Source organism: Vicia villosa, unplaced genomic scaffold (assembly GCF_029867415.1).
Source record: "Vicia villosa cultivar HV-30 ecotype Madison, WI unplaced genomic scaffold, Vvil1.0 ctg.000114F_1_1, whole genome shotgun sequence".
Classification (NCBI taxonomy): Eukaryota; Viridiplantae; Streptophyta; class Magnoliopsida; order Fabales; family Fabaceae; genus Vicia; species Vicia villosa.
In genome coordinates, this window is record NW_026705022.1 from 1,449,341 (window position 1) to 1,467,006 (window position 17,666).

General features: G+C 33.1%; 2 protein-coding genes across 2 annotated transcripts; both read left to right on the forward strand.

Moving 5' to 3' along the window:
* The first annotated feature begins 9,138 nt into the window (after positions 1 to 9,138).
* LOC131624327 (cystinosin homolog) lies at positions 9,139 to 12,395 on the forward strand. The gene is made up of 8 exons (XM_058895276.1): positions 9,139 to 9,571; positions 9,656 to 9,788; positions 10,255 to 10,344; positions 10,730 to 10,854; positions 11,389 to 11,431; positions 11,755 to 11,872; positions 11,977 to 12,026; positions 12,123 to 12,395. Exons 1-8 carry the CDS (start codon positions 9,453 to 9,455, stop codon positions 12,273 to 12,275), a joined length of 831 nt encoding a protein of 276 aa, XP_058751259.1. The 5' UTR covers positions 9,139 to 9,452; the 3' UTR covers positions 12,276 to 12,395.
* Positions 12,396 to 14,162: 1,767 nt separating this feature from the next.
* LOC131624328 (cystinosin homolog) lies at positions 14,163 to 16,719 on the forward strand. Its single transcript, XM_058895277.1, has 8 exons — positions 14,163 to 14,297; positions 14,386 to 14,518; positions 14,824 to 14,913; positions 15,178 to 15,302; positions 15,681 to 15,723; positions 16,086 to 16,203; positions 16,309 to 16,358; positions 16,453 to 16,719. Exons 1-8 carry the CDS (start codon positions 14,179 to 14,181, stop codon positions 16,603 to 16,605), a joined length of 831 nt encoding a protein of 276 aa, XP_058751260.1. The 5' UTR covers positions 14,163 to 14,178; the 3' UTR covers positions 16,606 to 16,719.
* The last annotated feature ends 947 nt before the right edge of the window (positions 16,720 to 17,666 follow it).

Below are 17,666 nucleotides of genomic sequence, written 5' to 3' on the forward strand. Positions count from 1 at the left end.
TTAACAAGCTAATTAAACAAATAATTATACAAATAATTAAACTTAACAAGAAAAATATTATTTTATATGTCAAAAATTAGATTATAAAAATATAAACCTAAATCTAAAAGGAAAATATTTTTGGAGTTTTTTTATTGGTTGAAAATAATTAAAAAAAGCAATATTTACATAATTACTAATTAATTACGCAAAATAAATTAATTATGAAAAGAAATAAAATATTTTTTTGTTAAAATTTAAATAAACATTTTATCAACTTAAAACTAAAATTAAAACATTTTTTTTTGAGAAATTGAAAATATGCATAAATATGGAGTTTTTAATTCATGAACTCCTAACACTACTACATATTAAAAATTACATTGTACTTACTCTATGATGTCCCAAAAGTGGAATAGAGTGATTGAAATTGATTGAAAGTGGCTATTTGAATGAGCCTTGATTTTTACAAGTTTCTTGAAACTTTTGCAAAAATATAAACTTAAGCTATGACTTTATGGTGATTAATTGTTGTTGTTCTTTGTGTTCCTCCCCCTTTTTTTCCTCTTCTTGAATGAAGAAAATGAAGTTCTATTTATAGGCAAATGATTTGATATGGAAGCCTTGCAAGTTGGAATTGTCATGATTAATTTTGTGGAAAAAGAATGGAATATTCTTTCAATGAGTGCATTTCTTTAACCATGGTTAAAACACTCAAGTATTATTCTCTTCAATCTTGCAATAATATATTTAAGCATCTTGAATGGTTATTGCTTGCACCACATGAGCATCTTGGATAATATCTTTGAATTATCTCACTTTAATTAAAGTTTAAATGAATAAAATTTAATTAAAATGAAATAAAAGTGTTATGAATCATGGATAGGTCGTGGATGCCCTTTAGACATATGGGAATCAAGATTGAATCACAAAAGAATTGGCCTCTTTGAAAAAGAATCAAGTTTTGGTCATTACTTGTTTTATGCATTTTCCCAAAAATGGTCAACTTCATCAAGGCATATATCCCTCAATTTTGATCCTATGAAAGTGTTCTTGTACTTTTTGGAAAGCCCAAGATGTTCTCTACAAGCCAGTTTGGAAGTGTTTTTGCATTTGGAGAAGTTAACTTGATGATATGGGCTTTGACAAAAAACTGCTTTTTGTTGACTTTGAAAATGACCTGTAATGTTTTGGCTTATATCTCTTAGGCGGAAGCATTTCTTGACCTTGGTCCCAACATCAAAGTTGTAGAGAATTGAATTTCCTTGAGAATGAGCTTTGGTTGGAATTTTTCTGATAAATTATGAGAGAGTTATGGTCGGTCAAAGTTCAGTTGACTTTTAGGTAAAAAACTCTAATTTTGCAATTTTGAGTTTTGTTGATTTCTGAACTTTTCTTGATGAATTATGATCAACCATTGATCACATGATGAATCTTTTGACAAAATATGGATGTTGACAAAAAATTGCATTTTTGACTGTCTGTTGACTTTTTGGTCAAACTGGTCGTTTGTTGACTGTGCGTCCGAGCGAATCGAAGTTTGAAAATTTTCCTGGTGGTACTTTGAGATATATGGAGATCCATGAAATCCATTTGAGGTCTCAAAAACTTGTTCTCCTGAAGAAAAAAAAACCCTAGTTAGGGACTGTTTGTGTAGGAGACAGTTAGGCGTACCTGATTTTTGTGCAGTGTTGAGTCTCTGTTGATCACGTGATTATCAGAAGACTGTTAAGTGCCAAATTGTGTTATTTTGAGTATGTAAATAGTGGCACTTATCAATGCTTTTTGTTAATACCGTTTGAATCATTCCCCGTTTTTGTGTAAAAACGTATACTTTGTGAATAGATGTACTTTCATACACTTTTATACCGTTTGATAGTTTTGTTGTATTTTTGTAGGTATTCTTGCGTTTTTGGATCCTTGAGGAATAAAGTGTCGAAGACACGGCTGCGAGAGAAAAGAGGAAATAATTCTGCTGTTCTGGTGCAGTGCGCTTCGCGCGCTGTAGGGCGCGTCGCGCCCTCTTTGAGTTTGAAGAACAAAAGATGGCAGAAGTTAGGGCGCGTCGCGCCGGATTAGGGCGCTTCGCGCTCTAGGGCGGTTTGGTAAATTTATACAGGGCGCGTCGCACCGAAGTAGGGCGCGTCGCGCCCACTGCGAAACTCAGTTTTGTATAAATAGTTAATAACAGATTTTTTAGGTTTTTTATCACCTCTTCTTGACAAGTTGAGCTCTGATCCTTTTTTGGTAGTTTAGAGGCTTAGGAAACACCATTGGGTGCGACGTCATGTGGATTGATCATGGATCTGACTCGATTTCATTGTACCGGTGAGATCTTTCTGGTTCATCTTCTCTCTTCCCTTTGTTTCATTCCAATGGTGGGTGTTGTATGTATATTTCTACTCTTATTGTATGTATATTTGTGGATCTTGGGATCGTTTATATATTCGCTTTACAAATCTTCATTGTTGTTGTTCTTGATCTTTTTGCTTAAATGCTCTGGATTTGTGTTGTTGCAGACATGGACACCATAGATCTTGATTAGGAATGATAGCTGTTAGTTTCTGGGTTGCAGACATGGATTCAGGACTAACAATCTTAGTGGGTATCGAGTCTAATGCCTCCGTGTTGTTTGTGTCGGTGGAGAAATCACTGATGTGAATAGTACGGTTGAGCTTTCGTCGGTGTTGCAGACATGGACACTGATGTGGCATCTCGAATGATGCCCGGTGATGTTGATGCGTATTGTGAGTGTCGAGCGATAGATCTTCAGATTTAAGTATTCGACGGGTAGAACTAAATGCAACTCCATAACTATTTCTCTTAGACTATTGAGATTGTTTATCTGCTTTTATTTACTTTTCCCGCATTTACCTTTCCGCACTCAATTCATGAAACTTAGAATGCGAGATAGTCGAACGGCAGTTCTTCTCACCAATCTCTATGGACACGATAAATCCCGGATGAATACTTCCAAATCTTTTGTTGCTTGCCGCTATACCGCTCCAACAAAATGGCGCCGTTGCCGGGGATTGGTTGAGATTAATCGCATTGCGATGGTTTTATGTTTTAAGTTTCGTATATATGTCCATAGCGTATATTTTGTGTATAGACTCATACTTGTATTTTCTTGTATAGTTATACTTGTTTCGTTTTGTTTGGTAAACTGACTAAACAAGTAAAACTCGGATTAGATCTTAAATTACATATCTTCACTTTTCAACTTGTTTAGTCAATTTCACCATTCATTTGTAATTTGGTGTTTTTACACATACTTGTATATACTTTTGCTTTTAATTCGTTTGTTAAGTGTTTGGGAGGACGTTTTCTTTAGGTTGCGTTTGAGGCGAAAGCATTGGCGTACCGCGAGGAAGTTTCTTACCATTCGTGAAACAATAAAGGCGTCGAGCTAACGACGTTAAACGAGCGCTTGTTGGGAGGCACCCCAACGGTTTTATTTTTCTGTTTTTCTGTAATTGAGTTGTGTAGGTGTTAAGTGGTGGCTCACTGGAAAATCTGTCTTTTTAGACTGGTCTGGTTTTTCTGGTGTAGCGCGCGTCGCGCGCTCTTGGGTGCGTCGCGCGCTGGGTTGCTTTTGGCCAGTGACCTCTTTTTAACGGGTCATTCGGCTCGCCTTTTTCCCACTTACACCAAGGCTTTATAGTATAGTATTCTATCTATTTATTTTTAATGGTTTTGTTTGTGTTTAGACTCAAATTTTGGCCCGATTACTTGGAGTCGCATTTGGTAATTCTTCGATTTTGATTGATTCAACAAGCCGGTTGTGCGGTAATGATTGATCGACTTTGTACATAACAAGGTACACGTTTATCGCTTTCTATAGCATAGCATGTTTAGGAGACTTTTCATTTGTACAATTTTCATACTATTCATTCTTTTTGCATAACTTGCTCATGACTTGAATCACAATTAGTTTTTCCTTTTTACCATAAATGTGAGGTGGCTTTCCATTGTGTATATATGTGAGTGACCGACATTTCTTGTTTTAACTGGATATTATTATGTTTAATCTTTCGTCTGTATTGATTTTGTGAATGCACGAAAGTGATCAAGGCACTTGTTTGATTTTGAGCACAACTACCATAAGCCAAATATCATTTTACCTTGTGAGTGTGTGACCATTAGTACCCCCTTTGAGCCTTTTTGTCATTGTCCATTTTGTTTTTGAACTTGAGAAATAGTTCAGCCTTTTTGATGGATTTTGATTATCTTTGTTTTCTTGACCTTAACTATGATGTTTAGATGAATTTTTACCTTGCCTTAGAAAGTAGGGAGTATTCACTTTATGTTATGGTTGAATTCAAGTTGGGGAGAGGATGTTTGCTTGCTTATGTTGTGATTGATGTGAGGTTAAGAAAAGAAAAAGAAAAGAAAAAAAATGTGAAAAAGAAAGAAAAGAAAAAGAAAGAAAAAAGAGAAAAATTTGAAGAAAAAAATATCAAAAAGAGTTTGGAATAAGATTTGTGTTAATAAGTATTGTGTTTGGTGTGAAACTTGTGATGAAGAATAAAGTTGGATTGAAATTGTATTGTTTGAAACTTTGTGGAAGTAATTACTACCTTAGGTTTAGGCAAGTTTTTGTTTCGATTAGCTTTAGGACTTATCATTTGTTTGTTAACCGAGCCACATTACAACCTTGAAAGCCCTTGTGATTCGTGCCGTTGCATTTTCGATACTATTTTTGGATGAATGCATAATTTTGTCTATTGTTTGCAAGATTGTTGGATGAGTGTTCAAAGTCCTCACCTTTCGGTGTTTTTCATCTACCGATGAGTTTTCGCTAGGCGTGATTCATTATTGAGCTTGTTTTGTTTTAGGATGTTTTGTATGAATTTTTGTACTTAGGAATCGTTTCATTTTCATGTTGTCGTTGTAGGATAGTGGTAAGTATTTACTTTGTTCGTACGTTTTTGTTTGAACCGTACAATTGTTTCGTTTTTCTAAATCATGTTGATTCTTGATTCTTTTGATTTTTACTTTTGCGATTGGAGTGTTTGGCCTTGTTTGAGGACAAACAGATTCTAGTTGGGGAGAGTTGTTAAGTGCCAAATTGTGTTATTTTGAGTATGTAAATAGTGGCACTTATCAATGCTTTTTGTTAATACCGTTTGAATAATTCCCCGTTTTTGTGTAATTACGTATACTTTACGAATGCTTGTATTTTTATACACTTTTATACCGTTTGATAGTTTTGTTGTATTTTTGTAGGTATTCTTGTGTTTTCGGAGCTTTGAGGAATAAAGTGTCGAAGACACGGCTGCGAGAGCAAAGAGGAAATAATTCTGCTGTTCTGGTGCAGGGCGCTACGCGCGCTCTTTGAGTTTGAAGAACAAAAGCTGGCAGAAGTTTGGGCGCGTCGCGCCGGATTAGGGCGCGTCGCGCGCTAGGGCGGTTTGGTAAATTTATACAGGGCGCGTCGCACCGAAGTAGGGCGCGTCGCGCCCACTGCGAAACTCTGTTTTGTATAAATAGTTAATAACAGATTTTTTAGGTTTTTTATCACCTCTTCTTGACAAGTTGAGCTCTGATCCTTTTTTGGTAGTTTAGAGGCTTAGGAAACACCATTGGGTGCGACGTCATGTGGATTGATCATGGATCTGACTCGATTTCATTGTACCGGTGAGATCTTTCCGGTTCATCTTCTCTCTTCCCTTTGTTTCATTCCAATGGTGGGTGTTGTATGTATATTTCTACTCTTATTGTAATGGTGCTTTCATCTTCTCTCTTCCCTTTGTTTCATTGTACCGGTGCTTTTATTTACTTTTCCCGCATTTACCTTTCCGCACCCAATTCATGAAACTTAGAACGCGAGATAGTCGAACGGCAGTTCTTCTCACCAATCTCTGTGGACACGATAAATCCCGGATGAATACTTCCAAATCTTTTGTTGCTTGCCGCTATACCGCCTCAACAAAGACGTCTAGAACAAAATCTTGGAAATGTGAAGTGCGAAAATTTGATTTGACTGATGGTACAAACACGGAGAATTGCGCTGATAGCGGGTTTGACTGGTAACTAGCTGTCCAGGTATTAACGTAACAGTTAAAGTGAAAACTTAACAGTTAAAGTTAATTTTTTCTTTTTGTTTTTTGTTGTGTTAATGGTGAGAAATTATTTACATGATTTGTTAGAAAAACACAAATATAATAAATAACTAAAATACACTGTACACAAACAAAATTACCGTCAATAATAAGATTGAAAGGGATTTAATGCATAGAAAAATAAATATTTAACTAACAATAAACACACATAATATTATCTTACTAGTTAAACGAAGGTATAATAGATAGTGTAATACTTAATACTGACAGTACAAATATTACCTAAACAAAACGTAGCGAACAGTACGGTAAACATAAAGAACGGTAAATTCTAAAAAACAGAAGATACGACAAACTTTACATATGACGATTAATAATTCATGCTATGAACAACAGAAAATAGATGATCGGAAGTGTAACCATCGCAGGTCCGCATTTTTCAGGACTATGCAGACAGAAGAAGGACATGATCACCGTAAAAATAGTGATGACTATAAGAAAAAGTGTATCCATCCACTTTGCCATTTTTGCCGGGGAAGAAGAGAAAATAATTATGAGATAGAAGTTTGAGAAATTTGGGAGATGAGTGAAATTTGATGTGAGAATTTATGGAAAAAATGAGGAGTATTTATAGAGTGAAAAGAGAGAGATAGAGACGTCGGGAATGGAGTGGTACCGTTTGAATAGTAGTAGGATTTGAAAAAAAGTATGGTAGGTTTTTGAAAAGAAAAGGGGTATAGAATAAAGCTAGAATTTGATTTGAAAGAAAGAGATTTGAAAAGAAAGGAAGATATTTGAAAAGAAAGAAAGAGATTTTGAAAAAATAATATAGTATAAAAATAAAAATTAGTGGAAAATAAAACCAATAATAATTTAATTGTTACCAGTATAATCTGAAACCCGGACTCCGCGCCTGCAAATTTTAATTCTGCACAAACTGCGTCAGCATTATTTATCTGAAAATAAATCTCAAATAAACAGTGTATGAAGTGATAAACAGTATTTGGCGTTTATGTGAGAATAAATTTAACAGCGAACCAAAATACTGTATAAAAAATTCTAAAAATTGAGTATTTATAAAATCAGGATATTTATGAAATAAAAATCCAAGATTGTATAAAACTCCAAATTTTTAGACAGAAGTCTGTTGACTTCTCTTTTTTTTTTTTTAAAAAAAAACGCAGGAAAATTTTGGGGTATAAGAATAATGATCATAACACTTAGAAAATGATGGGATCTCAGAGGTCAAAAATTGGGGGCAACAATTCCCTCTCACAACCATTTAATTAAACAATTGGTATGCACTACGAATCAAATCGGAACCGTAGATTTGGCATTATCCATCTATAAACTTTTGAAAGTTGGGATGACAGACAAATCTAAACCCGCGGGCCCACCCGCACCCAAACCCGAGTCAACGAGTGAAAACTCGAGTTGACTGGATTTGTTCGGGTTTGGGTAGTGTGAAACCCGTACACGAAACCCGAAACCACACCCGCTTAGACCTCAAATTATATAAGTCCCCCATAAATATATATAATTCTACATTGTATTTCTACGGTGTTTTTCCACCTTTTTGGTTTGATGAAAAATTTTAATGTTGCTGTTGTATTTTATGTGTTTTGTCGCGGGTTCGGGTTCTGGTAGAAAAACCCGAACTCAACGGGTGTGGATGTGAGTTTTATTTTGCCAACCGAATAGTCTTTGGGTTTGGATTTGGGTTCGAATTCGAATGGTGATTTTGGATGCGGGATTGGGTAGTGTAAAACCCGCACCCGACTCTATCCGTTGTCATCCCTATCCATAAGCTCTGCCATGAAACACATCTTACAACTCTGGTTTCTCCAACTCTATCAATAAGCTCTTCCCAAATTGCTTTATTATACTCTTCCATGATTAAAGCTACGAGAATTTCTTCTGGGTACTCACCTTTCAATTCCTTAAATTCTTTGTACATGGTTTCGAGTTGTCTATCACTGATAATTTCACAAGAAAAAAATCAGCCCGATAAGTCACAGTTTTGAAACAAGGTAAGTTAGCTGGAAACAAAGTAACGAGTTGCAAGAAGTTTAATGCAATAATAGAAAGCCAAAACCAACATCTTGAAGATCAAAACACCAATAGTCCTACAAGGAACATAATAAGTCATTGCAACACAACTTGGGTTCCTTCAGTTGCTAATATCCTTGGAATTAGCATGTCTTTGAACTGGTGAAGGAACTCCATCAGTTGTACTTTGATGCTAATAACGAATTCATAATTTTTTGCCTTTATCACTGGCACTCAACTTAGAAGATACATTGCATAATGCGTGTGAAAAGCATAAAGTAGAGAATCTGATTCTTATTTTCAGTTGGGAGAAAGAGGACATTGAACTTTCTTCAGAGGTACCAAATTTGTGCTTGTGAAGGAATTTCCGATTGTTAGGAAATATAAGGGATGAGACCATATAGTCATTGTTTGAATTCATAGGCTCTGTGTGTGAGATAGAGAAAGAGATGCAGTTCTTTCCTTTGAGGCATTTGGTCAAACAGTTTACGTTCACGATTAAACTAAGACAACCAAAAAGAGAAAGTCACGGTAAGAATGCAAAGAATCTTTCCACTCACGGTTCAAAGAATTCTAAAATCTAAATTCATGGTGAAAATGCAAAGAATCTGTTAACTTTTTTAGTTTTAATTGTTTTTCAGCTATTTAACGAGGATCAAACCTTGCAATTTGTCTCATTTTTGTAGTATTGATTTTAAGCGATGCGATGTGACGTGTCACGTTAGCTTCCATTATACTAAATGGGGACAAAATCAAAAATATGGATAGAAAAATTTATGGAAAATGACTAAAACTGAATTTTAAATTATTAAGAGAAGAAAAACATATTTAATCTTAATAAAAAATGTAACAAAAGAAAAGAATTGTTCTTTGAATAAAAGAAGGGAAAATATTTTTAATAAAAAAATCAAGGAAAAATATTTGGATCTAATCAAAGAAGCAATGAATCAGGACAGTTTCTAGGACCAAGTTCATGGAAAATTAAAATTAAATATAAAAATCTAGCAATGGAGTTTGAAAGTATGAAACCTCTTTAATAGGTGGAACCAGAAGTTGAAACAATCCTTTAAACATTCAAAATTGAATTATAAAATACATATAATATAATTAAAGAAAAGTATTTTATTTTGAATGAAAGAAGGAAACGTTTTTTGTAATAAAGAACCAAGGAAAAGTATTTGGACCTACGATGAATGGGGTCAGTTTCTAGGACCAAGTTCATGGAAAATATCTAGCAATGAAGTTTGAAAGTACGAAACCGGAAGTTCAAACAAACCTTCAAAAATTCAAAATTCAATTAAATTATATATAATTGGCTAGTTTAGACATTGTTCTTTCTCACAAAACAGAGAGAAAGAAATGGTTCCATGGAATTCATTTGCACTAGAAATAATCTATCAAGTATTTGGTTGGTTAGCATTTCTTTCATGGTCTCTTGCTGGTTATCCTCAACTCATTTCCAATTTTCGTAGAAAAAGGTAACAATTCATTTTTCTTGTTTTTATTTTAATTTCATTCTATATTTTATTGTTTCTAACTTATATAAGTGATTTTTGAAACAGTGTGGTTGGTTTAAGCTTAGATTTTACAATCTTGAACTTCACAAAGTTCTGGTCATATCTCATTTACAATGCTTCCCTCTTCTTTAGCCCTGTCATTCAGAAACAATACTTTGAGAAATATGGATATGGACAGGTAAATATATTTTTTTCTATTTTACTTTATGGTTTTTTATTTTATGCAGCAATGACAAAAAAGTGATTTTATATTTGTGATACTGGCTGCGATAACGGCTTTGGTCGGTAGCATCTAGAACGTTGAGGTTTAAATCTGCGTCCTTGTATCTAATGTATCTCTGGACGCAGGTCTTAATCACTAGGCCAACCCCTGAGACTTGAAATGTTTTGTATTGATTCAATTATATAAGATTTTTGTTACAATAAATATATGATACATTTTATAAAATTACCATGACCGATTAACAAATCTTAACTAATTTGTAACAAAATTAACTAACTTATAATTAACTATAACCAAATATAAAAACTCGTACAACTAACTCTAACCGATCTAGTCTAATTTACGGATGTTGATATTGTTAGGCTGAATATTTTGATTTGTTTTTATTTTTTGATAAAATATTTTGATTTGTTAATTGCAGATGATTCCTGTAGCTGCTAATGATGTTGCTTTCTCTACTCATGCAGTTATAATCAATTTGATTGTATTGTTTCAATTTGCAATTTATGGAGTAAGTTTAATCAACTTCTTGTTGAGTGCTTATAATTCGAAGTTATAGCGTTTGTTTTCAATTTTGAGTACACTTTGGTTCAGGCAGTGGCGGAGCCAGAAATTTTAGGCAGCCTGGGCAAAAACTTTACACTATTTATTATTCATCTGTTTTAATTTTCACACCTTATTTGTACAAATTTTGCCCCTAATTTTATCCCTGATTTTATCTAAAAATCGACTATTACATTGAGGGAGTAAAAAAAAAATAGGGGTTGAGCCCGGGCGCCTGCCCGGGCTGGCTGGGCCATGGCTCCGCCCCTGGGTTCAGGGCTTGTTCTGTTTTCTTGAACCAAACAAAACCTAATAGAAAATAAGTTGCTGAGTTTTGTGAATGACTTATGCAGAAGGGAAGCCTGAAGTTATCCAAGTATACAATTGCAATATTTGTTGGTGTGTGGTTCATTGCTGCTGTTTGTTTTTTCATAGCATTGCCTACCAAATCTTGGCTTTGGCTTATCTCCATTTTCAAGCAAGTTTATTTCTTATCACTTAATTTTTTAATATTACCTGTGTTAGCATCTTAGATTGATGAAATTAAACTTTGTTTCGGTGAACCTCAAGTCCGCTATTGCTGCTACGAGGTATTGTTTGCTTTACTATGTAAGCACCCTCACGGTTTTGTTTTTGAGAAAAGGCATCTCGTTGGATTGAAGTGTATGAGTGTATTTCTAAGCAATGTGAGACTATTTTGTCCAGCTCAAGCAGTTGACCTTAAATCCGTGTCACTGTAGCTACGAGGTATTTTCAGCTTTGGGTGTTAGAACCTTTACGGCTTTGTCGTTTAGAAAAGGTGCTTTGTTGAGTTGACATGTATGGATGTTGTATATAAATTATCCTTAATCGTGACCATAAGCAATGTGAGACTATTTTGTTCAGTCCGGAACAAATTTCATGACTTTGCAGGAACACTCTAATTTTGATATAATTGTTAATATTATTGTAGCTGTCATTTGTACTATGCTATGATTACTTCTAATAACATGTGGAAATCATTATATTGCAGTTCAATTCAAGTGTTCATGACCCTCATCAAATACTTTCCCCAGGTTTTAAGCCTTACACTATATATTCTTTTATATCATCATCTTCAATTTTTACTATACATATCTTCTTCACAATTTCATACTTGTTTATTTGATAATAAACTCATGTATTAATTGTGTTTTCATATAAAAAAATCGACAAAAACAGAGACACAACACTTACAATAGACTAGATGCACATAGTTGTTATTATGTGCTATGACTAATTAGATTGAATGACACGACACATTTCTAGGTCGTGTCATTTTTTAATACTGACACATATCAGACATGAATTGCTGGTATATATCGATTCTACTTAATTACCTTTTTGAACGATTTTGTAGGCATTAATGAACTTCATGAGAAAGAGCACAGATGGATTTAGCATTGGCAGTATTCTGCTTGATTTTTCAGGAGGTGTCTTAAATTATTCACAAATGGTTGTGCAATCCATAGGTCAAGGTTTGTGATTTTAACTACTAGTCAAATTAATCAAATTATTATTTCAGCATTAATATTAGTACTAATTTATGACTTATGACTTTCAAAATTTTCTACATATTTAGATTCATGGATGAATTTCTATGGTAACATTGGTAAAGTAATGATATCCTTGGTATGTAATTTTCTTTACCTCATCATTTTAACTTTGTTATTATTATTATTATTAGATTCAGATAATATTAATTATGTTTTTTAATCACCATTGCAGGTATCTATAGTCTATGATACAATTTTAATGTGTCAACATTATGTACTCTATCCTCACAAGAAAGTGCTTACTACTTCTGAAAATTCTGAAGAAATCAAGAAACCATTGATTAGTTCAAGTCCAATAGATGAACAAATTAATGATTCTGTATGAATCTTATCATTCTTTTGTAGAAGTTGGTGGTTCTTTGAGTATATATTGTGTAAAACCAAAATCGATCAATTCATGTATGATATAAAAATGCTTGTTTGAATACTACTGTAAAATATGACCATTTTGTATATAGTTTTGTATAATAGTTTTGATTCTAATTAATTTTAATATTTTGTAAGATAAACAATCTTCTTCTTTTTTTGTTAAAGACAAAAAATATATATTAAAATATGGAGAACAGAAAACAAAAATTGGGAAATTAGGCCAAAATCTAAAGTAAAGATTTATTATATGGCTTTTTATTAGAAAAATTTAATTGGATAACGTTCAATAAAAGAAAAGAAAAAAAGAGATAAGACAATAACACAAACATCTATGGTATCATCTATGTCGTATTAGATCAAGATTCGATATGAGAATGTCATAAACCTCTTTAATCATGGGAGCATTAGAAGTGTGGATTAAAACTAAAAAGGTTTTATCATTAGTTGATCTAAAGGTGATTGGCGCTAGATTTGGTAGGAAGAACCACAGTTCCATCCCTCACAACTACGATCGAAAGAAAACTAAAACCACTTGATATCAAAACTGGCCCCCGAACTGACCTAAACCGGTGGTGAAAAACTAAAAAGGTTTTTAGAATCACAAACTCTTTCATAAATGAAAATGAGTTTTTTGTATAGTGGTTGTCAACAAGAGAAGTATTAGGGATCATCATATGAGTGAGTGACTTCTAAGTGATGGACTTGTTATCAATCCTCTTACTTTTACAAAATCAAATCACATCAATTTAATTGATAATAAAAACAATAATAGCAGTTTAATATTAAGGTGACTGAGATTTTCTACAAATATCAAAATCAATAAAAGAAGTGTTAGTAGAAATTATAATATCAAGGTGGGGCGTTGCGATAAGCCTGTTTGGAGGGATTCACAACCCCTCAGGCAAGTTTATATGTTGATCCTTGACTGACAAGACTCTCACTCTCTCGAGCAAGGCATTGAGCCTCTTGGACGGAACTTTAATCAAGTCTTTTAACAAGATTTTACTTAAAGTCTCTTGAGCCAAATTTTGGTTGCACCCCTGGAGCTAAACTTTTAAGTTAAACCCCGTCCAAGAAAACTCCAAATTACTCATGTTGGCATTGAGATAAGTCTATTTCGGGAGACTCTCACTTCTTCGATCGAGTTTACATTAAGCCCTAACTGATGAGGTTTCCAGTCTCTCAGACAAATATATATAAACCTATTAATTTACTATACAAACTCTATTCATAGTTTTGATAGTAATAATTTTTTAAAATAGCTTAACTAAAGAATAGTATTTTTGATTGAATGAAAGAAGGAAAGAAAGATTTTTAATAAAGAAATCAAGGAAAGGTACTTGGACATTAGCAACTAACGAAAGAAAGAAGCAACTAATCGGGTCAGTTTCTTAGACTAAGTTCATCCAAACTAAAGTCCAACAGAAAATCTACCAATGACATTGGAAAATAAAAATCTACCAAAGAGAAAATCTAAAACTTCCTTACTACGTGGAACCGGAGATTGAAACAACCCATAAAATATCAATAATTAAATTATAAAATAACAAAGAGAAAATCAAACATGCACGCAAAATAATTCTACACGGTTAATTTTATAATATTAATTAATAATTTTCGTGTATTTTATCACATAAATTTTTTTTAAATAATAATATGACATAAATTTTTATTAAAAAATATTATAAAATAATTTTACACGGTTTCCGTGGGAGCATATCATTAAACTCAGTAATAAAACTAATATAAATAAATTAAAGTTGTGAATAAAGGTGAACAAAAAAAAGTAAATTATAATTTATTTAGTCACAGTTTGTTAATTTAGACATAGTTCTTTCTCACAAAACAGAGAGACAGAAATGGTCGCATGGAATTCATTTGCATTAGAAATAATTTATCAAATATTTGGTTGGTTAGCTTTTCTTTCATGGTCTCTTGCTGGTTACCCTCAACTCATCTCCAATTTTCGTAGAAAAAGGTAACAATTATTTTATTTTTCATGTTTTTATTTTAATTTCATTTTGTATTTTATTGTTTCTAACTTATATAAGTGATTTTGGAAACAGTGTGGTTGGCTTAAGCTTAGATTATACAATCTTGAACTTCACAAAACATTGGTCATATCTCATTTACAACGCTTCCCTCTTCTTTAGTCCTGTCATTCAGAAACAATATTTTGAGAAGTATGGTTATGAACAGGTAAAAAAATATATTTGTTCTCTTTTACTTTATGGTTTTTAATTTTATGCAACAATGAAAAAAATGATTATTTTGTCATAACGGTTGCGATAACGGTTTTGGTCAGTAGCATCGCAATCTTTGATATTGTGAAAATCTACTATAAAAATATGGATGATGTGCCTCAACCGTGGCCGCATTATGATTAAAATGTTTTTTATGAGTCGGGTGTAATTTAACTGACAAACATTGATATTGTTAGGTTGAATATTTTGTTGAGAGTTCACATGAATAAGTTTTGATTAATTAACTTTTGTTAATTGCAGATGATTCCTGTAGCTGCTAATGATGTTGCTTTCTCCACTCATGCAGTTATAATCAATTTGATTGTATTGTTTCAATTTGCAAAATATGGAGTAAGTTCAATAAACTTGTTGTTGAGTTCTTGATAATTCAATGACAGAGCGTTTGTTTTCAATTTTGGGTACACTTTGCTTCGGACCAAAAGTTCGTTTCAAAGTGCGCTCAATCATGAAAGCAAACACACCGCGTGTCAGTTTGATTTTTAAAACATTGATGACGATTGTCATTAATTTTCTCCCGCTTCAAATTAAAAAAGAGAATGGAAAATATTCTCTCAAACCAAATAAGTTGCTGAATTTTTAAAATGACTTATGCAGAATGGAAGTGCAAAGTTATCCCGGTATGCAATTGTGATATTTGCTGGTGTGTGGTTTAGTGCTGCTGTTTGTTTTTTCATAGCATTGCCTACCCACTCTTGGCTTTGGTTAATCTCCATCTTCAAGTAAGTTTCTTTCTTATTACTCAATTCTTTAACCCTATTATATGTATTCGTTAAACCTTAGTTTTTAGAATAACAGACCTCTCCGAAAAAATTGTGTCTGTCCGTATCAGTGTCGTACATGACATCGACATTTTTAGTTTACTTATTTATTTGTTTTTAAATTATTATTAATGCCGACGTGTCAGTACTGATGTCTTATCCGGTATTCGCGTCTGTCTCTCGGTACTTCACACACCTTGGCCGATGAAATTGAGTTTCATGACTTTGTAGCAGCACTTAAATTTTGATACAATTGTTAATACTTTTGTAGCTATCTTTTGTATTGTATTGTGATTACTTCTAATAACATGTGGAAATCAATTATATTGCAATTTGCAGCTCAATTCAAGTGTGTATGACCCTCATCAAATACTTTCCCCAGGTTTTAATGCCTTACCTCATATATAATGTGTTTTATATCATCATCTTCAATTTTTACAATACATTCTTCACAATTTCATACTTGTTTAGTTGTTAATAGACTCGTGTATTTAATGTGTTTTCATAAAAAAAATAATGAAATTAATAAACACGCAGACAAGACTTACAATAGACTAGATGCATAAAGTAATTATTATGTGATATGATTAATTAGATTGAATGACACAATATGTATCTATGTCGTGTCATCTTTAGACACAAACATTTATCAGACACTAATCGCTAGTATATTATCAATTCTACTTCATTATCTCTATGAATGATTTGTCGCTTAAGAATGGACATTTTTGTTATGAAATGTAGGCATTCATGAACTTCATGAGAAAGAGCACAGATGGATTTAGCATTGGCAGTATTCTCCTTGATTTTTCAGGAGGTGTTTTTAATTATTCACAAATGGTTGTACAATCTATAGATCAAGGTTTGTGACTTTAATTACTAGTCAAAGTAATCAAATTATAAAATTATCCATCAATATTATTACTAATTTATGACTTATGACTTTCAAATTTTTCTATATATTTAGATTCATGGGTGAATTTCTATGGCAACATTGGTAAAGTAATGATATCCTTGGTATGTAATTTTCTTTAATTACCTCAGCATTTTAGCTTTATTACTATTATTAGATTCAAAAAATTATAATTATGTTTTTTAATCATTATTGCAGGTAACTATATTCTATGATTCAATTTTAATGTGTCAACATTATGTACTATATTCTCACAAGAAAGTGCTTATTACTTCTGAAAATTCTGAAGAAATCAAGAAACCATTGATTAGTTCAAGTCCATTAGATGAACAAATTCATGATTCAGTGTGAATATTATTATTCTCAAGCAGAAGTTGGTGGGTCTTTGAGTATATATTGTACAAAGCCAAAATCAATCAATTTATGTATCATGTTATAAAGGCTTGTTTGAATACTACTGTAAAATATGACCATTGTGTATATAATATAGAATAGTTTTCATTCTAATCTGTTTTTTTTTAGTATGTCATATCATAAACAATCTGTTTTTTTAGTTAAAGAAAATATATATTATGTCTTGTAAAGAGGAAGTCATTTTTACAACCAAAAACTCTTCAAAGATTTGATACTTTGGAGAATGGGGCGATTTTTTATTTTTTTTATTGTTGATGCATGTCTTTGCTTTGCCATGAAGCAACCTAATTTTACCGCCCCTGCTGCCTGAATCATCTCTGATCATCATGTCCAACTATAATATGTTGTGCCCTTACTTGGATGACACTCCTAACTCCCTCTCTTTTTATAGAGCGGTCTCCTTTTTTCCGTATCGACTAATCCACCCGAGAGTATTACTGCCCCACGTAGCCTCCGAAAGTTAGTCTTAGGCTCCTTCGAACTCAAGACCTCAAGGGGAGCAAACCCTTGAGACCCAAGCACCCTCCCACTAGGCCAACCCTAGCTTCTACAATTTAGATCAATCAAATAATACCAAATCTTTTGCTCATGCATACTCTAGTGTGTGAGATATATTTTTGTGTCAGTTACCTTAACTTTGTGTCAAGGGTGATAGATTAGCCATTGAAACCCCTAAAGATGAATGTGTTGCAGGTGTGAAAGCTTCTAAGCACAACTTGCATGGAAGAATCATTTGATCCAAAGGGGGTACACCATTGACGGTGGATGCCTTGAAGAACAAGTTAGCATCTAAGTGGAAGGATCATGCAAGATGGGGCATCACTTCCTTAGGAGAATGTTTTTATGAGTTTTTATTCATAGAAGACACGAGGAGAGTGAGGTCTTCTCCATCGTGGAACCTGGATACGATATACTTGAAACTTTTCGTTTGGACTAACGACTTCAATCCTAGTTTGTAGAAGAATACGTCGACACAAGTCTAGGTGAGACTATATGGT